Genomic DNA, 24,027 nt, shown 5'->3' on the forward strand with positions numbered 1-24,027 from the left:
TGGGGAATCCTGCAGGATCGTGGGTAATATTATGTGGTGAATCCAGGGGAATATCCTGGGAATCATGGGTTGCGATCGTGGGATATTCTGTTGGAAATGTTTGGTGGCAGATTCTGCTAGATCTGGGTAGGGAATCCTTTTTTGGGGATCCTAGGAAATCTGTGGGGAATACTAGGATGGTCATGGGGAGTCCTGGTAAATCCGAGGAATCCTGGAGGGGGTTATAGGGGATCCTAGAGGTGATTGTCTTCGGGGATCCTGCCGTGATCCTAGAGGGCAGTGTCCAGGGAATCCTGGGGTCCTAGGGGATCCTGTGGTTCCTGGGATATGGTGATGCTGCAGGGATCCTGAGGGGATGGTCCCGGGGGGGCGATCTTGGGTAGGGGTGATCATGAGGGTTGGCCCAAAGAAGGGGATAGCCCTGGGAAGGAGTGCGACTGGGGTAGTGGCCCTGGGGTAAAGGGTGTGGCCCTAGGATGGCTGGCTAGCAGAAATATTGGTGAGAAGATATAACCTTGAGATTTTTTAAGACCAGTATCTACGAAACTATTGGGCCGAATTTGTCGTGGCTTCCTTGACCTATACGTGACCTCATTTTGACATGAGTATGGTCAATCAGGTATTTGCCGTTTGGCATAAATACGTATGACCTTGAGAATTTTAAAGACCTCTATCTGGCAAACTATTGGGGCGATCTTGTCTTGACTTTGTCATGACCTTGACCTAACAGTGACATCAATGTTACAAGAGAATAATCACTCTGATAACTGATGAAGATGTGAGGGCGAAATAATGTACAACAGTGGTCCCCAACGCGGTGCCCGCGTTGATAAGGAAAGAGGTTATACTGAATAATAAATGCCGTTCAACCATGAACATTATAAAATCAAAGCACAGTTCTCTACGTACTAATGCCCATCTTGACGATTGCGAGCAGCAACATCATCCTACTCTCCCAAATTTGTAAAACTGGCCGCTGAAATGCAGTGCCAAACATCACACTAACTTCCCACTTGAGTAATAATAATTGTACTTATAAAATTAAGTATTTTTGATTGCGTGGTTTCTTGTATCAATAAACGTCGTGTTGTTTTGTGTATTATTTGGTGTCCGTATCTTATTTGTCCAGAGAAAGGAAAAAAAAGGTTGGGGACCACTGACGTAAGGCAATACATGGCAAACATTATCATCAGTGCGTTTGGTGTAATCACGCACGTCTGCTGATATCGAAGTTTCAACGTTCCTACGTGCGGATATCCGTATATCCCATGTATACATAAGATCGAGATTAAATACATTTCTTTTGTACATTCATGTATGTCTGATGGTACTCATGTTGATATGGGTTGCCATTATCCACACATTGAAGGCAGATTCATATTTATTTATGACGGACTTTGCCACAGTACGTATGTGTTTGCCGCGTGGTATTCTACGTCCATACAGCATCCAGTTGATGTGATGTGTCCAGATGGGGGGGGAGGAGGTCATAAATGCAGAGGGAGTTAAAGAGAGAAAAGTAATGCCGCACCAGCTTGGCCCAAAAGTTATATTCTGAGCAAAAAATTTCGAAAAGGAATTCCCACATCTAGCATCTTAGCTTGGTAGGTCATGTAATCCTCTACTTACCCCCTCAAACCAGAACTATATTGTAAGATTTGAGGTTTCCACAGCAGATATTGTTTCTGTCATAATTGCGTTTGCGCAAATAGACTGGGAGCTTACGCCTGAATGAGGTACCCATCAACGCTTATAGGGGGAGGTATTCCCATATGTCATTTCAGATAAATCCATTCAAACAGCACACCCAAGTTACTGCTATTCTTATGGGCACACACTCCAGAAGCATCTATACGTTAATGTGATTAAGTCAAGGTTGTGTACAATGTCTTCCGTGGTTTAATGCGTCACTGGGACATACGATTGTGTGGGTCGTATTAACCCGGTCAGTATCGCACTCCATTGCAGCAAGCTGCCACTACAAACAGTCCTACATATCGGGTGGCCATTATGTCCCATTCCACTTGCATGAATAAACGGAAAATCAGTTAACACTGACACGATATCTAGTTGCTACAGGTTGCAGCGTGAACTTGTAACTTAATCAGTACACGAACTGTAAAGAAGTTCTTGACATAATCTCGCACAGTGCTAGGACAATGGATGTAAAATAAAATGTCGTACCTTTAGTTGCAACGAAGGTAACTGTTGCGAGCAGCGCCAACTGGGACAATCATAATTAATAAGAAAGCTGGTCATGTCGTTGACCGATTAACTAACTAGATGGCTTACCGAACCAGAAGGTTCATCACCGAACTAACCAAAGCCCTCCACCGGACCCTGTCCTGGGCCAACAAAATCCAGTCTCCTTCAACTCCTATCTCCCATAGATCCCGCCTGAGATTATCCTCCCATCTACGTCTAGGTCTCCCCAGAGGTCTCTCCCCCTCAGGCTTCCCGGTGCAAACCTCTTGTCCCATCCATGCACGCTACATGCCCAGACCATCTCATTCTTCTCGACTTAATCACCCTGACAATATTGGGGGAGGAGTACATATTTTTAAGCTCGTCATTGTGCAGTTTTCTCCATGCCCCATCATCTTCTCTCCTAGGCCCAAATATCCTCCTAAACACCCGATTCTCAAACACCTGCAATCTGTGTTCCTCCCTCTGAGTGAGAGACCATGTTTCGCACCCATACCACACAACAGGCAAGATTATTGTTTTGTATATTTTAATCTTCAGGTTCTTAGAAATCAGACGGGAAGACAAAATATTTTGAACTGAGATGTAGCGAGCATTTCCGGAATTTAGTCTCCTCCTAACTTCGTCGTGAGCATCATTTTGAATCGTTTTTGTTGTTCCCAAGTATTTGAACTTTGTCACACTTTCAAAGGATTTATGAGCCACCTTAATGTCTGTCGGGTACATCATCGTGTTCACAAAAGCCCACCACCGGGGTCTATCCTGAGTCAGTTGCATCCAGTTCACTCCATTGAGACCCATCTTCGTAAGATTCGTCTTAATGTTATCTTCCCACCTACGCCGAGGTGTTCCCTTCAGGCCTTGTAAACTTTCAACTCGCCCTAAAAACATCGGCTGAGGAGCTCGTCATGCATTTTTCTCTGTTATCCGTCCCACTCCCGTTTTGGGTCCAGACATCTTCCTCGACACTCTGTTCTCAGAGCCCCTCAGTCTATGTTCCTCCCTGAAAGAGAGAGACCACGTTTTGCACCCATAAATTCTTTGCACTCAATAATAGCAAACATTCCCCGGATTTAATCTGCTGATGTAGGGAGATAATGAGAGGGAGATTTGTCGATAATTAGGCTTGTGAAACCGGAATAAAATTTCTTCTCAGTTCCCTAAAACGCTTTAATAATGTCGATGTATCAAGATATGAAAAGCGTTAGAATTATTGTTCAGAATATAAACCCCACTTCTTAGCATCGACATATTTTTATTTAGATTCTGGGATACGAAACACGTTTAATTCCTTTAAAATTGTAAAAAGTTAATTGCCTACTGGAATATTCTTTTATTATCAATGTTGCCGTGAACACACACAAGTCAATCTAATGTTAATTGAAATTGTGTTAAAAAGAAGACAAGTCTAATTCTCGTACACGAGTTCAAAAATGCAGATGAAAACAATAAATGTGATGAACAATAATAATAAATAGGAATCCCTTACCTCAAACTTTGTTCAATTGTATGAGACCACGACGTCCACCAGCAATGATCGATCTAATCAAAACTAAAATGGAAAGAGTGGAGGGCAGTTTGACAGATTTCTTAATAATTCTTTTATTAGATAAGAACTTGCGATATTCTATATTAGTAAGAATTGCCACAAACAACATATTCCTTCCACCTAACATTTACCTTGTTACAGCTGAACCTAAACGATAACAAGCCGCTGCATCCAGTCTGTACAGAAAGTCATTATTTCACGGTCACCAACTCTGAAATGACAAATGTTCGTGTAAAAGACAGATCAATGGAAATGTCACCTTATATTTTAAACTGCGGCGTAGCTCAGACTTTTGTGTGGAAGGAAACAATCTTGGATGAAGATAAGTGCAAAATTCCTCTGACAGCATAGCCGAGTTTCCAGAAAATTTCAAAGTGCAATGGCCGTGACATTCCACATGAAACCAGATTCATTCAGAATGGAGTTGCCTCTTTCCACATCCTACGTCATTAGGAACCCTGCTTATTCCAAACTGCATTACAACACTGATATTTAAACACCGCAACCTATCTGCTGTCACACCACAGCGACCAGAATGGCATATCCAGATCACATCAGGTGTTCCGAGTAAAGGTGACGATTCTGAAAAAAAAAGTAAGACAAGTTTACTGCAATTACTGTCATCATCATTATTGCCATCTTCTTCTTCCAAACATCTGATCTGCCATATGCAACTTCCGTGCTCATTCTTTTCCTTTCTGACTGCCTCACTAGAATCGTAACAAACTGGTAATATTACCAACTACAAAACATCAGTGCCTTCCTGGACAAACACGTAGTAGCTAGTTTTAACACTTTTCTTAGTATTCAAATTGAGCCGAGTTGTTTTCTAACGATTACGAGGACGAACAAGACCTCAAAACAATGTAGAAATACACGAATTCTGTCGGCCAATGTACAAACGTTCTAGGCTACGCTTCAGGAAGTTGTCAAATGTCACTTTCATAAATTACAAAGGGACCCTTTTCCCCCGCCCAGTAATGTATCCAACGCAACGAATTATGGTCGTATCACGTAGGAAGATGGTGGGGACAAACGAAGTCAAATCAGACGACAAAACGATGAAGTAAAGCAAAAGCGAAAAGCCGTTCAATATGACCTTCATGACTGTGTGTTCGTAAATAATTTGTTTCGGCTACGGTAAAAAAATGATCATTTCCTTGTTAACCAAAGCAACGCGCCATTCATTACGCTAAACTACGTTCAATTTTTCTGCTACCCTTTTTAAAACAATCCGCAAACCTACGCCCACATCTTGGGGCAGATTTTTATTCAAAGTCTTGGTTACTCGTATGGTCACATTTCCAGCAATTACAGAAGCAGCAGTTTGCCAGAAGACAACTGCCTGCCTTCTCTCCCTCGCTCCACACCCAATTCACATAACATGATGGAAGGATGACTGTAAGTGCCAAAGAAACTGGCAGGGTGCTGGGGCCACCAACCCGGTCGCAAATACTTAGACATTCTGTAATGTGGACGTGGGGATTCCCCACTAAGTAAAGGAGAGCCACCAAAAATTTCTTACTTTGAGGAAACATCTCTCCATGACACACCAGCAGCAGCAATCTCAATGTAACAAGTAGAAACACAACAAAATAAAGAAAGCAATTCTACAAAACAATATTTTGTATCTGACATTACGTCAATAAACAGTTTTACGAGATGAGTTTTAGTGCACGCTGATTACTGAATTGACAGCATGTCTACACGAGAATTTCTGATTGTGGTCACAATGTTTATTAATATCCCGGGACCCCTTCAACATCGTGATCGTATGTTGATTGACTACCCAATAACAAGATCAATAAAACGTGCAACAAACAAAGCTACGTTCTACCTCCAAGAATCATACGCAAAGGAATCTTCACTCACAGACAGCTCAAACACTCTAATATTTTAACAAAAATCCTGCAAAAGAGCTGTACCACTTAAAGTCCTCTCCCTTCCATTTCAGCGCGGATTCTTACAGTAGTAGTTCTAGAAATGAAAGGAGGGGAGACACGGGTTTCGTATTGTATGCATTTCCTTCCTGATTTCTGCCCTCTAAAAAAATAACTGAGGGTTTTAGTGGGTGCGATATGGGAGCCCAAGATGAGAGGAAGGAGGGGTTATGTAAAAATATATTTATGAGGGAGCAGCTAAGGTGGTCAACGAACACCAAACAGACATCATATATCATTTCATTTCCAGGTCAACAATCTTTAACCAAGCTAAATGGTCAATAACTTCGGCCTGTCTCTCTCTCACACACACAAAAACACAATCTCTACATTCTTCCTATAAACAATCTGACTGACAACACTAACAAATTAGTCTTTCGTAAGCCAAGAACTCTTCACAACCATTTTACAGACATAAAATAACAATCCTGACAACACCAGCACTGGTACATTGTGACCCACATAAGTGGCACTGCCTTTCTATACTTGGTTCCAACCAACCAAACCACTCCTCAATCCTAATGCAAATCCCCTTACCCCACACGCAACCCCGGAATATACCAGAAGTAATACTGAGCCTCATCACATGTCCATGAGACTGACACCTGACAACTCTCAACTTATGGTTAAGTCTCAAATAAATGGAACCTCTGACAGTCATCTCCATTTTTGCAAGCAAATCCAAATTCATAACGAACACCACACCACAAACTTACAAGTTTTGTAACCGATCCCCTTGCTCAACACAGCAAACTCTCAAAATTAACCAAAAGCACAGAAAATATCCCGGCAGCTCCGCTCACTGTGCACAAAACTAAATTACTTACACTGGCAAATGCTCACTTATTAATTAGTAAACAGACCACATTAAAGGCTCCTCAGCACTGCACACATCTCACATGTAACAAAACCTTATCACAAATAGTCACCACCCTCGTCTAAAAAGGATAAATAAACCTCACATTCTGATATCCTATGAACAATATCATGAATGCCTCTAGCGTACCACAGATACTGCAATAATGCCAATCCCTCACCACATTTACGTCTTTCAACATATCAACTCTCACACTTACAATCACAACATCTAAAGTACCTAATAAAATTGGACAGACTCATCTCTCTCACACAACAACCACATCAAATACATTCTAATGCTCATGTACTCACACAACGAATGCCTGGTTCAGACCGATATCAGTCTCTTGCGGATACGAGGTTCCTTCTTTGTCCCAGCAGGTTTAATCTTCTGACATCAAGTCGGTCTGCCAACTGTTGCCGCACGTACTTCAACGCTTCTCTGGCTGGCAGTACGCGGATCACGTGGTGCTCAGTAAAATCTGAAGGATCATTCTGTTTCTCGTAATCTGCTACTCCCAGAAAGAGAAAATACATTCACATTCAAGAAATCAAGACATCACACTCTTCTAAGAACACACAGTTTTACTTCACCAAGCAGTTAACACTCCCACCTTAGCCAATGAACAAGGACCTTCCATTTTCAGAAGACAAATTCTGTCAAGTTCATTACAAACCCATTCACAAGTTAACTTTAAATACGGGTCACAACCAGCGACCTGACAAATTCTTAACTCCCTCGCTCACAGATTCATACTGGAGCCTTTCTTTCCTCCTCCCCAGCAAATTTAAAACATTCGCCAAGTGGGCCATTATTCCACACGTCATAATACTGCAACTACAAACTCTACAACTCACACACGTCACGTCAGACCCACGCAACTTCCCTTGCCACTGATTCAGTGGATATTTAACGAACAGTTCGCTTGCCGTCTGTTTGGAGCCGAGGTGTCCCGGCTTACACGGCTCCCTCTCCTCGTGCCCCATTATGACAGCAAGGGAGTCTATAAACACCAGTCGGTCCATGCCCTTCAGGTTCGCCTGTTTTGATGTCATAAAGAAAGGACGTAAATGAAAGATTAAGAAATGGCAAGCCACTACAACACAGCCAACATCTGTAGCACTTCTACTACTAAGGTGAATTCAACCGACAAGGGGCAAGAGGTAGCCGTATCAATTAGATTTATTTTCCATATCACCATCAGTAATGCCACTTTATAATGCCTTCTGGAAGCAAAGGTGGAAACTTCACCAACAGTAATATAAATTGTTTCAATGTTGAACAATCTAAATTTATAAAACTGAACTCACCAGCTGCCTGTGATATCGCCACCATTGTGCAGTGACACACAAGGAACACCGTCGTAACTCTTTCATGGCTGCAGCAACAAACACTCCTACCAACTTACACAACAGGCCTTACTGGCTGTTCCAGATATGAAGCAGACGCTTTCAACAAGTTCACGTACTAAATGTGGTTTTAAGAGAGATTTCAGGTTCTCACAGTGGTCTTTGGGTTCTAACACCACTTGGACTTACAGAAAACAAACACCGATTATGGTTTTTAAACATTTAATGGTTCGCTATATCAGCTGAAGTTATCGTTGTGACTAAGCGCAATGCCATGAGGCAGTGGGAGCATGGAGGTAAACTCCATGCATTCTCAATTATAGAACTATGTGGAGGTCAGCCTCAAAATGTGGTTCCTTAAACTGGCAAAGAAAAATCACGTTCTTCATTGTTTCTTTGTAGTCTCAATAGAAGAAATAGACAAGTTCTTTATTTCATTAAAAACATTTACTACTTTTCAGGACAATAGGTCTTCTTCCTTCAATAATGGCATTGTAATTCAGAAAAGAATTTTATTAAACAATTTACTCAAATGGATGAACTTACCTGTGACTGCCATCTGGTGAGTGGCTCTGGCTTGCTTGTCCTGCAATCTGAACGGAATCCCATGGACTGCGGAGATCTCCACATGTGGATCATCAAAACTGCAACAGCGAATCACAATGAGTACAGATAATTACACTCACATCCTAATGTTCAATGGTCACAGCAGTGGCCAATGCAGTAGCTGCTTCCTAAATCAGCAACTGATGTAAGAGGCACAGAGCAAATGGGAAATCTGGGTTTATGATATGACAAAGAAATACATTACTTGTAGAAGCCTCCTGGTACTGGCATGATACTAAACACAAACTAATTGTGATACAGCCTCTAACGGGCTCACTGTACCAGTAAATAATGAGTTCTGGGTGCTCAGAGAAAAATCTATATCAGTGCCTCATAGACTGCCTTGGGACTCGCTTACAATTCTGCGAAGAAAAGCCAGTGATTAACAATCTGTTATGTCATGTTAGTACCATCAGGCTGGAAAAACATCTTTTATTTTGTACACTATTTTAATATCAAGAATGAGGTTAGTTTGACAATATTCTTCTGCCTCCAACTGCTCTTATATACCTTGGACAGGAGAAAAGCTGCTGCACTCTATTCTCATCATCATTAAAATTCAGGGATGCCACCAAGAAACAGCAAATTATTTCCCAGCACTGACGACGGTAGAACGGATCCGTCGTGCTTGACTTCTGAGCACTAGATGCTGTCTCCACGACCTGGAAAACACAAGCAACAGTTTCAAGTTATAACGACTAAGGAAAGTGAAATGTTTTAGTTACAGTAACTTCCATGCGGCATTGTTATAATACTTTCACGTACTGCACTTACTGTAATACTCTAAACACCTTTTCTCCACATCAGGGCGCATGTCATATTTATTTCCAGAAACTTTGGGTTTCATGGACACCTAGACTTTTATTTTGCAAGTGGAAACAAGTTTGACAAATCTCAACAACACTGAAATAAAAATTAACTACAAGCATATAATTTTTGTATAGTCTATGCTAACCCTAATAAACGTCAAAAAGGAACGTACTATACGCGTACCAAGTTATTTAATAATTTTCCACCAACAATTTAAACTCTAAATGATTTAAAGGTGTTCAAGCGTGCATTGAGAGGTCACCTCATCACTCACACTTTCCATTCTGCAGTTTATTTCACCTCTGCTGAAATTTCTTCAGTTTTATGTATATCTATAATCTATATTTAAAGTGGTTTTGCATTTCTATTTAAAATTCTGAGGTTTATGTATATTAATTTGTAATTTTTTTTAATACCTGTATTGCAGAATCTGAAGGTTATGTACATTCACATATAAAACACGTCCTTGCATTGTGTCAAAAGTACTGAGGTTTACATATATTGAATGAAGTCCTGAAGTTTATGTTTGTTGTATGAAATGACTTGTACTGCATCCTTTGGATTACTCCTAAGAAGGATCTATGGAATGCAAACAAACTCTACTCTCTAACATACCTGAATAATGCAATTCCTTATCCAAGTAACAAACACTCCAGGTGCTTCGTTCTGTCTCGTTCTTCACATCTCCAACTCCAAATAAGCTGCTTCCCCATCACGCACACAACTGATCTTCTGAAACACTGATATTCAGACAAATTGGTCCTCCATGTCTTCGTTGATGCCAGTAAACACACACTACAGCTACAGTTCACATGAAAGTTGCTACTCAGCACATCCCCTGATCTCAAACTCCTCTTTGAGACAGACTAGGCACTCCCACTAAATCTATAACAGTACACCTCCTCGGAAAGCAAGGTATATAATCGCACGAGGGCCTGAGGTCTTCCTTGTGGCATTGTGAGGCATGCTACGAACACCCCATACTTGGTCACTAGGAATCAAAAGTGGGCAACTGTGGTGTGGTGTGGTGTGGTGGCCGCATAACCAACATTACAACCTGTAACCCTAGCTGCTTACTTCTAGCTTCTTCACTGCGATAAGCTCTTGCACAAAGTTAAATCAACAGCTACTGAATTTCCACATGCAAGTCACAAAAACAGAGGCTGCCACCACGAGTCTGTGGGTCATCCCAACCGCATCGACTGATGAATTGTGTCCATCATGCACAGTGGTCATGTCAGCTACCGGAGCAAAGTCTTGCTACCTCCGTAGTAATGATGGACTCGAAACTGCATAACGGCTGAAGTATCCCATATGCTTGCATTCACGCCTACCTGAAACAAAACCATGTACAGAAATAAACATCCGCATTGAGAGACCAGTATTAATTCTTACTACGAAGGCACTCTACACCACATTAATAACCTACTGGCAACTAATCCGGCCTTTCGTGCAACCAAAATATTTCCCACTTTTCGTACTTCACACAGGAGAAAGATGACAAACATCAGTTCAAATAAACTTGCAAGCATTGGAAATATAAGAGAGTAAAGCTGCACTCGACTGGGCATGCATCCTACCATCACGCCGTCCGAAGTAAACAATAACAGCAGAGGAGCTGCGCCATTTTCTCGCACGCAGGGACGGCAACGTCTGAAAAACAGCGAACACATCCCGCCACCGGCGGAGCATGAGGGATATTCAATGATCAATATGTGCGCACCCTGACGAACTGTCCTGTCATCTACCGACAATACACCTGAGGTACATGCCCGTCCGCGAACACTACACGTCACTGCCGAACCAAATGCTGACTGAAATACCACTCCAAAGACTGTAAAATTATGAAGACCTCAAACTTTATTCCGTGAATACCTTTAGTGACACATCTTCTCCTTTAAAAACGACAGGAAGTAAAGAAAAAAATTAAGGCGAAACGAGCTACCAACTTCGCCTATAAGAAACCAACTACCAATCATTTCCATAACCTCAAAAATCATAAAATAATTTATGAATCCAACCACACCCAATAAACTACAGCTCAATCAACTTAGCACAAAGCACTATGAAACAAGTAGCCAACAATTTTCATCTACATCGCCTACATCCTAGGGCACATTTGTCACATAACCTGTCGGTCGCCGTTATGATACTGCTCAGATTGATACCAGACACAACTCTTGAATACCTGCACGTCTACATATAAATCACCCAGTGAAATCGTCCACGTCCTTTCCAACACGAACTTATCCTCGTCACATTTCATGTTGGCACTCAAGACATCACGGAAATTCAGCACCGACATTCTCCCTACGCGATAATTTCTCACAAGTAATTTTGCAGAAGGGCGAAAACGTCTCGCGAGCTGAGTCATTTGAAAAGTACGACCAACATCACCTATAAGACACCAACTAATAAACATTTCCATAACCTAAATATCTTCCATCATTTATGAAAACAGGTGGGATTTCGTAAACTACAGCTCAATGAACGAAGCACTATAAACGATTATTGCATATGTCGCCACTACACAGCCCCTCTGCCACCAGGTTGTACTTCACGAGCATCTATAACACACCCAACGACCCAGCCCACTGGTGACCGTACTTCAACAACACCAACTTCACTTCGTCAGACTCCATTTTGGCACATGCAGCAATCAACACTTAATACACTACCAACAAAATTAATGCCGGCAATATTCGCTGAAAACCACTTGCAGAAAAACACACACAATCCAGAAAACTCATTGCACTTACCTGACTTACAAAAAGCAATCTCATCACTGGCAAGTCACACTTTTCGATCATAGGACAACTGCTATTGCGCATCTCCCGTTAACGACTGTTTGGAAACTCCCTCTCGGTGATGATCACCAAGTATTCCCGTTACCTCCCGCTTTGACATCTCTTTACAGATTTACATAGAGAAAATACAAACTAAGTAATGCGTGGTCAGCACACTTTTAAAGCCCTCCTGGGTCAGAGAACGGACACCCACTATTATCAAAACTGTCCGGTATAGCTATGCCAGAGATCTTCATCACCGCACTTCCTAAACGAGTGAAACTGCAGAGCCCCCCCCCCATCTGCTTCCGAACAGATTCACAATGACTGACGTTTTGAAGATCTTTCTGTGGCATTAGCTTGAACTGAGAATGTGAAATCGGATGAAGCAGATAAAAGGAAATAACATATTCTTTCCAGGAAGCAGACTCTTATTCACGCAATGTGATTGCGGCCGACATTTCTACTATTTTACTACACTCCGTAGAACACCCCACACACATAACTAGACATCCACACCTTACACGTTCACATAATTCATATCTAAGTTGCTATCACACTTGCAACACAATTACCACAACAGAGCAAGCCCCTGTCAATGGGTTAAATTTTTAGAAATTATTCGAAAGTCAATTTTCAAAAGGCAAATATCTCCCGATCTGTAGGAATCTGAGAGACAAACCTTATGTCACTTTGAGGGAAACTATATGTCAACTTCCTGTCAGAGTCACGTCAATGTATGTTCAAGGGTTTGGAGGATAGAGACATTTTAATTTTTCGAGATAATTCGAAAGTCAATTTGTGAAAGTCAAATATCTCCCGATCTGTAGGAATCTGAGAGATAAACCTTATGTCACTTTGAGGAAACGCATATGTCAACTACATGTCAGAGTCACGTTAATGTATGTCCAAGGGTTTGGAGGATAGAGACATTTAAATTTTTCGAGATTATTCGAAAGTCAATTTTTAAAAGGCAAATATCTCCCGATCTGTAGGAATCTGATACACAAAACTTATGTCACTTTGAGGGAACGTATATGTCAACTTCATGTCATAGTCACGTCAATGTATGTCCAAGGGTTTGGAGGATAGAGACATTTAAATTTTTAGAGATTATTCGAAAGTCAATTTTTAAAAGGCAAATATCTCCCGATCTGTAGGAATCTGAGAGACAAAACTTATGCCACTTTGAGGGAACGTATATGTCAACTTCATGTCATAGACACGTCAATGTATGTCCAAGGGTTTGGAGGATAGAGACATTTAAATTTTTCGAGATTATTCGTAAGTCAATTTTTAAAAAACAAATATCTAACGATCTGTAATCATCTGAGAGACAAACCTTATGTCACTTTGAGGGAACGCATATGTCAACCTTTTGTCAAAGTCACGTAAAAGTATGTCCAAGGGTTTGGAGGATAGAGACATTTTAATTTTTCGAGATTATTCGAAAGTCAATTTTTAAAAGGCAAATATCTCCCGATCTGTAGGAATCTGAGAGACAAAACTTATGTTTTTTGAGGAAACGTATATGTCAACTTCCTGTCATAGTCACGTCAATGTATGTCCAAGGTTTTGGACGATAGAGACATTTAAATTTTTCGAGATTATTCGAAAGTCAATTTTTAAAAGGCAAATATCTCCCGATCTGTAGGCATCTGAGAGACAAACCTTATGTCACTTTGAGGGAACGCATATGTCAACTTCATGTCAGAGTCTCGTCAATGTATGTCCAAGGGTTTGCAGGATAGATACATTTAAATTTTTCGAGATTATTCGAAAGTCAATTTATGAATAGGCAAATATCTCCCGATCTGTATTAATCTGAGAGACAAAACTTATGTCACTTTGAGGGTAACGTATATGTGAACTTCATGTCATAGTCACGTCAATATATGTCGAAGGGTTTGGAGGATAGAGACATATAAATTTTTAGAGATTATTCGAAAGTCAATTATTAAAAGGCAAATATCTCCCGATCTGTAGGCATCTGAGAGACAAAACTTATGTCACTTTGAGGGAACGTATATGTCAACTTCATGTCAGAATCTCGTCAATGTATGTCCAAGGGGTTGGACGATAGAGACATTTAAATTTTTAGAGATTATTCGAAAGTCAATATTTAAAAGGCAAATATCTCCCGATCTGTAGGCATCTGAGAGACAAAACTTATGTCACTTTGAGGGAACGCATATGTCAACTTCATGTCAGAGTCTCGTCAATGTATGTCCAAGGGTTTGGAGGATAGAGACATTTTAATTTTACGAGATTATTCGAAAGTAAATTTTAAAGGCAAATATCTCCCGATCTGTAGGAATCTGAGAGACAAAACTTATGTCACTTTGAGGGAACGTATATGTAAATGTCCTGTCAGAGTCACGTCAATGTATGTCCAAGGGTTTGGAGGATAGAGACATTTAAATTTTTAGAGATTATTCGAAAGTCAATTTTTAAAAGGCAAATATCTCCCGATGTGTAGGATTCTGAGAGACAAAACTTATGTCACTTTGAGGGAACGTATATGTCAACTTCATGTCATAGTCACGTTAATGTATGTCGAGGGGTTTGGAGGATAGAGACATATAAATTTTTCGAGATTATTCGGAAGTAAATTTTTAAAAGGCAAATATCTCCCGATCTGTAGGAATCTGAGAGACAGAACTTATGTCACTTTGAGGGAACGTATATGTAAACGTCCTGTCAGAGTCACGTCAATGTATGTCCAAGGGTTTGGAGGATAGAGATATTTTAATTTTACGAGATTATTCGAAAGTCAATTTTTAAAAGGCAAATATCTCCCGATCTGTAGGAATCTGAGAGACAAAACTTATATCACTTTGAGAGAACGTATATGCCAACTACATGTCAGAATCTCGTCAATGTATGTCCAAGGGTTTGGACGATAGAGAAATTTTAATTTTTCGAGATTATTCGAAAGTCAATTTTTAAAAGGCAAATATCTCCCGATCTGTGGGCATCTGAGAGACAAACCTTTTGTCACTTTGAGGGAAAGCATATGTCAACTTCATGACAGAGTCTCGTCAATGTATGTTCAAGGGTTTGGAGGATAGAGACATTTTAATTTTTCGAGATTATTCGAAAGTCAATTTTTGAAAAGGCAAATATCTCCCGATCTGTATTAATCTGAGTGACAAAACTTATGTCACTTTGAGGGAACGTATATGTCAACTTCATGTCATAGTCACGTCAAGGTATGTCGAAGGGTTTGGAGGATAGAGACATTTAAATGTTTAGAGATTATTCGAAAGTAAATTTTTAAAAGGCAAATATCTCCCGATCTGTAGGAATCTGAGAGACGAAACATATGTTACTTAGAGGGAACGTATATGTTAACTTCATGTCAGAATCTCGTCAATGTATGTCAAAGGGTTTGGACGATAGAGACATTTTAATTTTTAGAGATTATTCGAAAGTCAATTTTTAAAAGGCAAATATCTCCCGATCTGTATTAATCTGAGAGACAAACATTATGTCACTTTGAGGGAACGCATATGTCAACATCATGACAGAGTCTCGTCAATGTATGTCCAAGGGTTTGGACGATAGAGACATTTTAATTTTTCGAGATTATTTGAAAGTCAATTATTAAAAGGCAAATATCTCCCGATCTGTAGGCATCTGAGAGACAAACCTTATGCCACTTTGTGGGAACGCATATATCAACTTCATGTCAGAGTCTCGTCAATGTATGTCCAAGGGTTTGGAGGATAGAGACATTTTAATTTTTCGAGATTATTCGAAAGTGAATTATTAAAAGGCAAATATCTCCCGATCTGTAGGAATCTGAGAGACAAAAGTAATGTCACTTTGAGGGAACATATATGTCAACTTCCTGTCAGAGTCACGTCAATGTATGTCCAAGGGTTTGGAGGATAGAGACATTTAAATTTTTAGAGATTATTCGAAAGTCAATTTTTAAAAGGCAAATATCTCCCGATCTGTAGGAATCTGAGAAACGAAACTTATGTCACTTAGAGGGAACGTATATGTCAACTTCATGTCAGAATCTCGTCAATGTATGTCCAAGGGTTTGGAGGATAGAGACATTTAAATATTTAGAGATTATTTGAAAGTCAATTTTTAAAAGGCAAATATCTCCCGAACTGTATGCATCTGAGAGACAAAACCTCATGTCGCTTTGAGGGAACGCATCTGTCAACTTCATGTCACAGTCTCGTCAATGTATTTCCAAGGTTTTGGAGGATAGAGACATTTTAATTTTTCGAGATTATTCGAAACTCAATTTTTAAAAGGCAAATATCTCCCGATCTATAGGCATCTGAGAGACAAACCTTATGTCACCTTGAGGGAACGCATATGTCAACTTCATGTCAGAATCTCGTCAAAGCATGTCCAAGGGTTTGGACGATAGAAATATTTTAATTTTTCGAGATTATTCGAAAGTCAATTTTTAAAAGGAAAATATCTCCCGATCTGTAGGCATCTGAGAGACAAACCTTATGTCACTTTGAGGGAACGCATATGTCAACTTCGTGTCAGAGTCTCGTCAAGTATGTCCAAGGGTTTGGACGATAGAGACATTTTAATTTTTCGTGATTATTTGAAAGTCAATTTTTAAAAGGCAAATATCTCCCGATCTGTAGGCATCTGAGAGACAAACCTTATGCCACTTTGTGGGAACGCATAAGTCAACTTCATGTCAGAGTCTCGTCAATGTATGTCCAAGGGTTTGGAGGATAGAGACATTTTAATTTTTCGAGATTTTTCGAAGTGAATTATTTAAAGGCAATTATCTCCCGATCTGTAGGAATCTGAGAGACAAAACTAATGCCACTTTGAGGGAACATGTATGTCAACTTCCAGTCAGAGTCACGTTAATGTATGTCCAAGGGTTTGGAGGATAGATACATTTAAATTTTTAGAGATTATTGGAAAGTCAATTTTTAAAAGGCAAATATCTCCCGATCTGTAGGAATCTGAGAGACGAAACTTATGTCACTTAGAGGGAACGCATATGTCACCTTCATGTCAGAGTCTCGTCAATGTATGTCCAAGGTTTTGGACGATAGAGACATTTTAATTTTTCGAGATTATTCGAAAGTCAATTTTTAAAAGGCAAATATCTCCCGATCTATAGGCATCTGAGAGACAAACCTTATGTCACCTTGAGGGCACGCATATGTCAACTTCATGTCAGAGTCTCGTCAATGCATGTCCAAGGGTTTGGAGGATAGAAACATTTCAATTTTTCGAGATTATTCGAAAGTCAATTTTTGAAAAGGCAAATATCTCCCGATCTGTATTAATCTGAGAGACAAAACTTATGTCACTTTGAGGGAACGTATATGTCAACTTCTTGTCATAGTCACGTTAATGTATGTCGAAGTGTTTGGAGGAAAGAGACATTTTAATTTTTCGAGATTATTCGAAAGTCAATTTTTAAAAGGCAAATATCTCCCGATCTGTAGGAATCTGAGAGACAAAACTTATGTCACAATGAGGGAACGTATATGTCAACTTCCTGTCAGTGTCACGTCAATGTATGTCCAAGGGTTTGGAGGATAGAGACATTTAAATTTTTAGAGATTATTCGAAAGTCAATTTTTAAAAGGCAAATATCTCCCGATCTGTAGGAATCTGAGAGACAAAACTTATGTCACTTTGAGGGAACGTATATGTTAACTTCATGTCAGAATCTCGTCAATGTATGTCCAAGGGTTTGGACGAAAGAGATATTTTAATTTTTCGAGATTATTCGAAAGTCAATTTTTAAAAGGCAAATATCTCCCGATCTGTAGGCATCTGAGAGACAAACCTTATGTCACTTTGAGGGAACCCATATGTCAACTTCATGTCAGAGTCTCGTTAATGTATGTTCAAGGGTTTGGAGGATAGAGGCATTTTAATTTTTAGAGATTATTCGAAAGTCGATTTTTAAAAGGCAAATATCTCCCGATCTGTAGGAATCTGAGAGACAAAACTTATGTCACAATGAGGGAACGTATATGTCAACTTCCTGTCAGTGTCACGTCAATGTATGTCCAAGGGTTTGGAGGATAGAGACATTTAAATTTCTAGAGATTATTTGAAAGTCAATTTTTCAAAGGCAAATATCTCCCGATCTGTAGGAATCTGAGAGACAAACCTTATGTCACTTTGAGGGAACGCATATATCAACTTCATGTCAGAATCTCGTCAATGTATGTCCAAGGGTTTGGACGATAGACACATTTAAATTTTTCGAGATTATTTGAAAGTCAGTTTTTAAAATGCAAATATCTCCCGATCTGTAGGCATCTGAGAGACAAACCTTATGTCACTTTGAGGGAACGCATATGTCAACTTCGTGTCAGAGTCTCGTCAATGTATGTCCAAGGGTTTGGACGATAGAGTCATTTTAATTTTTCGAGATTATTTGAAAGTCAATTTTTAAAATGCAAATATCTCCCGATCTGTAGGCATCTGTGAGACAAATCTTATGCCACTTTTTGGGAACGCATATGTCAACTTCATGTCAGAGTCTCGTCAATGTATGTCAAAGGGTTTATAGAATAGAGACATTTTAATTTTTCGAGATTATTCGAAAGTGAATTATTTAAAGGCAAATATCTCCTGATCTGTAGGAATCTGAGAGACAAAACTAATGTCACTTGGAGGGAGCATATATGTCAACTTCCTGTCAGAGTCACGTCAATGTATGTCCAAGGGTTTGGAGGATAGAGACATTTAAATTTTTAGAGATTATTTGAAAGTCAATTTTTAAAAGGAAAATATCTCCCGATCTGTAGGCATCTGAGAGACAAAACTTATGTCACTTTGAGGGAACGCATATGTCAACTTCCTGTCAGAGTCACGTCAATGTATATAAAAGAGTTTGGAGGATAGAGACATTTAAATTTTTAGAGATTATTCGAAAGTCAATTTTTAAAAGGCAAATATCTCCCGATCTGTAGGAATCTGAGAGAAAAAACTTATGTCACTTTGAGGGAACGTATATGTCAACTACATGTCAGAATCTCGTCAATGTATGTCAAAGGGTTTGGACGATAGAGATATTTAAATTTTTCGAGGTTATTCGAAAGTCAATTTTTAAAAGGCAAATATCTCCCGATCTGTAGGAATCTGAGAGACAAACCTTATGTCACTTTGAGGGAACGCATATGTCAACTTCATGTCAGAGTCTCGTCAATGTATGTTCAAATGTTTGGAGGATAGATACATTTTAATTTTTCGAGATTATTCGAAAGTCAATTTTTAAAAGGCAAATATCACCCGATCTGTAGGCATCTGAGAGACAAACCTTATGTCACTTTGAGGGAACGTATATGTCAACTACATGTCAGAATCTCGTCAATGTATGTCCAAGGGTTTGGACGATAGAGATATTTTAATTTTTCGAGATTATTCGAAAGTCAATTTTTAAAAGGCAAATATCTCCCGATCTGTAGGAATCTAAGAGACAAATCTTATGTCACTTTGATGGAACGTATATGTCAACTTGCTGTCAGAGGCACGTCAATGTATGTACAAAGTTTTTGACGATAGAGACATTTTAATTTTTCGAGATTATTCGAAAGTCAATTTTTAAAAGGCAAATATCTCCCGATATATAGGCATCTGAGAGACAAACCTTATGTCACTTTGAGGGAACGCATATGTCAACTTCATGTCAGAGTCTCGTCAATGCATGTCCAAGGGTTTGGAGGATAGAGACGTTTAAATTTTTCGAGATTATTCGAAAGTCAATTTTTGAAAAGGCAAATATCTCCCGATCTGTATTAATCTGAGAGACAAAAATAATGTCACTTTGAGGGAAAGTATATGTCAACTTCTTGTCATAGTCACGTCAATGTATGACGAAGGGTTTGGAGGAAAGAGACATTTTAATTTTTCGAGATTATTCGAAAGTCAATTATTAAAAGGCAAATATCTCCCGATCTGTAGGAATCTGAGAGCCAAAACTTATGTCACTTTGAGGGAACGCATATGTCAACTTCATGTCAGAGTCTCGTCAATGCATGTCCAAGGTTTTGGACGATAGAGACATTTAAATTTTTCGAGATTATTCGAAAGTCAATTTTTAAAAGGCAAATATCTCCCGATCTGTAGGAATCTGAGAGACAAAACTTATGTCACTTTGAGGGAACGTATATGTAAATGTCCTGTCAGAGTCACGTCAAAGTATGTCCAAGGGTTTGGAGGATAGAGACATTTAAATTTTTAGAGATTATTCGAAAGTCAATTTTTAAAAGGCAAATATCTCCCGATCTGTAGGAATCTGAGAGACGAAACTTATGTCACTTTGAGGGAACGTATATGTAAATGTCCTGTCAGAGTCACGTCAATGTATGTCCAAGGGTTTGGAGGATAGAGAAATTTTAATTTTTCGAGATTTTTCGAAAGTCAATTTTTAAAAGACAAATATCTCCCGATCTGTATTAATCTGAGAGACAAAACTTATGTCACTTTGAGGGAACGTATATGTCAACTTCATGTCATAGTCACGTCAATGTATGTCCTAGGGTTTGGAGGATAGAGACATTTAAATTTTTAGAGATTATTTGAAAGTCAATTTTTAAAAGGCAAATATCTCCCGATCTGTAGGCATCTGAGAGACAAACCTTATGTCACTTTGAGGGAACGCGTATGTCAACTTCATGTCAGAGTCTCGTAAAGGCATGTCAAAGGGTTTGGAGGATAGAGACATTTTAATTTTTCGAGATTATTCGAAAGTCAATTTTTGAAAAGGCAAATATCTCCCGATCTGTATTAATCTGAGAGACAAAACTTATGTCCATTTGAGGGAACGTATATGTCAACTTCTTGTCATAGTCACGTCAATGTATGTCGAAGGGTTTGGAGGAAAGAGACATTTTAATTTTTCGAGATTATTCGAAAGTCAATTTTTAAAAGGCAAATATCTCCCGATCTGTAGGAATCTGAGAGACAAAACTTATGTCACTTTGAGGGAACGTATATGTCAACTTCATGTCAGAGTCTCGTCTATGTATGTCCAGGGTTTTGGACGATAGAGACATTTAAATTTTTCGAGGTTATTCGAAAGTCAATTTTTAAAAGGCAAATATCTCCCGATCTATAGTTATCTGAGAGACAAACCTTATGTCACTTTGAGGGAACGCATATGTCAACTTCATGTCAGAGTCTCGTCAATGCATGTCCAAGGGTTTGGAGGATAGAGACATTTTAATTTTTCGAGATTATTCGAAAGACAATTTTTGAAAATTCAAATATCTCCCGATCAGTATTAATCTGAGAGACAAAACTTATGTCACTTTGAGGGAACGTATATGTCAACTTCATGTCATAGTCACGTCAATGTATGTCGAAGGGTTTGGAGGAAAGAGACATTTTAATTTTTCGAGATTATTCGAAAGTCAATTTTTAAAAGGCAAATATCTCCCGATCTGTAGGAATCTGAGAGACAAACCTTATGTCACTTTGAGGGAACGTATATGTCAACTTCCTGTCAGAGTCACGTCAATGTATGTCCAAGGGTTTGGAGGATACAGACATTTAAATTTTTAGAGATTATTCTAAAGTCAATTTTTAAAAGGCAAATATCTCCCGATCTGTAGGAATCTGAGAGACAAAACTTATGTCACTTTGAGGGAACGTATATGTAAATGTCCTGTCAGAGTCACGTCAATGTATGTCCAAGGGTTTCGAGGATAGAGACATTTTCATTTTTCGAGATTTTTCGAAAGTCAATTATTAAAAGACAAATATCTCCCGATCTGTATTAATCTGAGAAACAAAACTTTTGTCACTTTGAGGGAACGTATATGTCAACTTCATGTCATAGTCACGTCAATGTATGTCCAAGGGTTTGGAGGATAGAGAAATTTAAATTTTTAGAGATTATTTGAAAGACAATTTTTAAAAGGCAAATATCTCCCGATCTGTAGGCATCTGAGAGACAAACCTTATGTCACTTTGAGGGAACGCATATGTCAACTTCATGTCAGAGTCTCGTCAATGCATGTCCAAGGTTTTGGACGATAGAGACATTTTAATTTTTCGAGATTATTCAAAAGTCAATTTTTAAAAGGCAAATATCTCCCGATCTATAGGCATCTGAGAGACAAACCTTATGTCACCTTGAGGGAACGCATATGTCAACTTCATGTCAGAGTCTCGTAAATGCATGTCAAAGGGTTTGGAGGATAGAGACATTTAAATTTTTCGAGATTATTCGAAAGTCAATTTTTGAAAAGGCAAATATCTCCCGATCTGTATTAATCTGAGAGACAAAACTTATGTCCATTTGAGGGAACGTATATGTCAACTTCTTGTCATAGTCACGTCAATGTATGTCGAAGGGTTTGGAGGATAGAGACATTTAAATTTTTAGAGATTATTCGAAAGTCAATTTTTAAAAGGCAAATATCTCCCGATCTGTAGGAATCTGAGAGACAAAACTTATGTCACATTGAGGGAACGTATATGTCAACTTCCTGTCAGAGTCACGTCAATGTATGTTGAAGGGTTTGGAGGATAGAGACATTTAAATTTTTAGAGATTATTCGAAAGTCAATTTTTATAAAACAAATATCTTCCGATCTGTAGGGATCTGAGAGACAGAACTTATGTCACTTTGAGGGAACGTATATGTAAACGTCCTGTCAGAGTCACGTCAATGTATGTCCAAGGGTTTGGAGGATAGAGATATTTTAATTTTACGAGATTATTCGAAAGTCAATTTTTAAAAGGCAAATATCTCCCGATCTGTAGGAATCTGAGAGACAAAACTTATATCACTTTGAGAGAACGTGTATGCCAACTACATGTCAGAATCTCGTCAATGTATGTTCAAGGGTTTGGAGGATAGAGACATTTTAATTTTTCGAGATTATTCGAAAGTCAATTTTTGAAAAGGCAAATATCTCCCGATCTGTATTAATCTGAGTGACAAAACTTATGTCACTTTGAGGGAACGTATATGTCAACTTCATGTCATAGTCACGTCAATTTATGTCGAAGGGTTTGGAGGATAGAGACATTTAAATGTTTAGAGATTATTCGAAAGTAAATTTTTAAAAGGCAAATATCTCCCGATCTGTAGGAATCTGAGAGACGAAACATATGTTACTTAGAGGGAACGTATATGTCAACTTCATGTCAGAATCTCGTCAATGTATGTCAAAGGGTTTGGACGATAGAGACATTTTAATTTTTAGAGATTATTCGAAAGTCAATTTTTAAAAGGCAAATATCTCCCGATCTGTATTAATCTGAGAGACAAACATTATGTCACTTTGAGGGAACGCATATGTCAACTTCATGTCAGAGTCTCGTCAATGTATGTCCAAGGGTTTGGACGATAGAGACATTTTAATTTTTCGAGATTATTTGAAAGTCAATTATTAAAAGGCAAATATCTCCCGATCTGTAGGCATCTGAGAGACAAACCTTATGCCACTTTGTGGGAACGCATATATCAACTTCATGTCAGAGTCTCGTCAATGTATGTCCAAGGGTTTGGAGGATAGAGACATTTTAATTTTTCGAGATTATTCGAAAGTGAATTATTAAAAGGCAAATATCTCCCGATCTGTAGGAATCTGAGAGACAAAAGTAATGTCACTTTGAGGGAACATATATGTCAACTTCCTGTCAGAGTCACGTCAATGTATGTCCAAGGGTTTGGAGGATGGAGACATTTAAATTTTTAGAGATTATTCGAAAGTCAATTTTTAAAAGGCAAATATCTCCCGATCTGTAGGAATCTGAGAAACGAAACTTATGTCACTTAGAGGGAACGTATATGTCAACTTCATGTCAGAATCTCGTCAATGTATGTCCAAGGGTTTGGAGGATAGAGACATTTAAATTTTTAGAGATTATTTGAAAGTCAATTTTTAAAAGGCAAATATCTCCCGAACTGTATGCATCTGAGAGACAAAACCTCATGTCACTTTGA

The 24,027-nt window shown here is 39.0% G+C and overlaps 2 protein-coding genes and 1 long non-coding RNA gene across 7 annotated transcripts in view; all 3 read right to left on the bottom strand.

Moving 5' to 3' along the window:
- The window catches only part of LOC147871868 (transcription-associated protein 1-like), a 28,332-nt gene extending 24,368 nt beyond the window's left edge, over window positions 1-3,964 (bottom strand). Inside the window, exon 1 of the mRNA XM_087360080.1 lies at window positions 3,886-3,964. The gene's annotated coding sequence lies outside the window, so the exon portion shown is untranslated. The remainder of the gene's footprint in view (window positions 1-3,885) is intronic.
- On the bottom strand, window positions 3,519-9,486 carry LOC147871869 (transformation/transcription domain-associated protein-like). Of its 2 annotated transcripts, XM_087360078.1 has the most exons (4): window positions 9,019-9,486; window positions 8,449-8,546; window positions 7,864-7,949; window positions 3,519-7,593 (listed from the first exon to the last, which is right to left on the bottom strand). In XM_087360078.1, the coding sequence occupies exons 2-4, from the start codon at window positions 8,459-8,461 to the stop codon at window positions 7,258-7,260; spliced, it is 435 nt and encodes a 144-aa protein (XP_087216204.1). In that variant the 5' UTR covers window positions 8,462-8,546; window positions 9,019-9,486; the 3' UTR covers window positions 3,519-7,257. The 2 variants fall into 2 exon arrangements, with proteins under 2 accessions (XP_087216204.1, XP_087216205.1); XM_087360079.1 differs by lacking the exons at window positions 7,864-7,949; window positions 9,019-9,486 and having other exon boundaries at window positions 5,919-7,593; window positions 8,449-8,542.
- A 445-nt stretch (window positions 9,487-9,931) lies between these two features.
- Window positions 9,932-12,505, bottom strand: LOC147871870 (uncharacterized). 4 transcript variants are annotated; one of them, XR_015538244.1, is made up of 3 exons: window positions 10,744-11,118; window positions 10,396-10,648; window positions 9,932-10,058 (listed from the first exon to the last, which is right to left on the bottom strand). It is a non-coding gene; the product is annotated as an uncharacterized LOC147871870 (long non-coding RNA). The 4 variants fall into 4 exon arrangements; XR_015538241.1 differs by adding an exon at window positions 12,078-12,505 and having other exon boundaries at window positions 10,041-10,652; window positions 10,899-10,971; XR_015538243.1 differs by adding an exon at window positions 12,078-12,501 and having other exon boundaries at window positions 10,041-10,648; window positions 10,744-10,971.
- Window positions 12,506-24,027: the final 11,522 nt, after the last annotated feature.

Source organism: Zootermopsis nevadensis, unplaced genomic scaffold (genome assembly GCF_977971745.1).
Source record: "Zootermopsis nevadensis isolate Lab colony 2312 unplaced genomic scaffold, Znev_1.0 Znev_ptg000037l, whole genome shotgun sequence".
NCBI lineage: Eukaryota > Metazoa > Arthropoda > Insecta > Blattodea > Termopsidae > Zootermopsis > Zootermopsis nevadensis.

What these genes read in the sequence shown, in the direction of transcription:
- LOC147871869 (XM_087360078.1), bottom strand. An exon ending in GGCGATATCACAGGCAGCTG is followed by an intron (nt 7,594 to 7,863) that starts GTGAGTTCAGTT and finishes ACATCAAAACAG; the next exon opens with GCGAACCTGAAGGGCATGGA.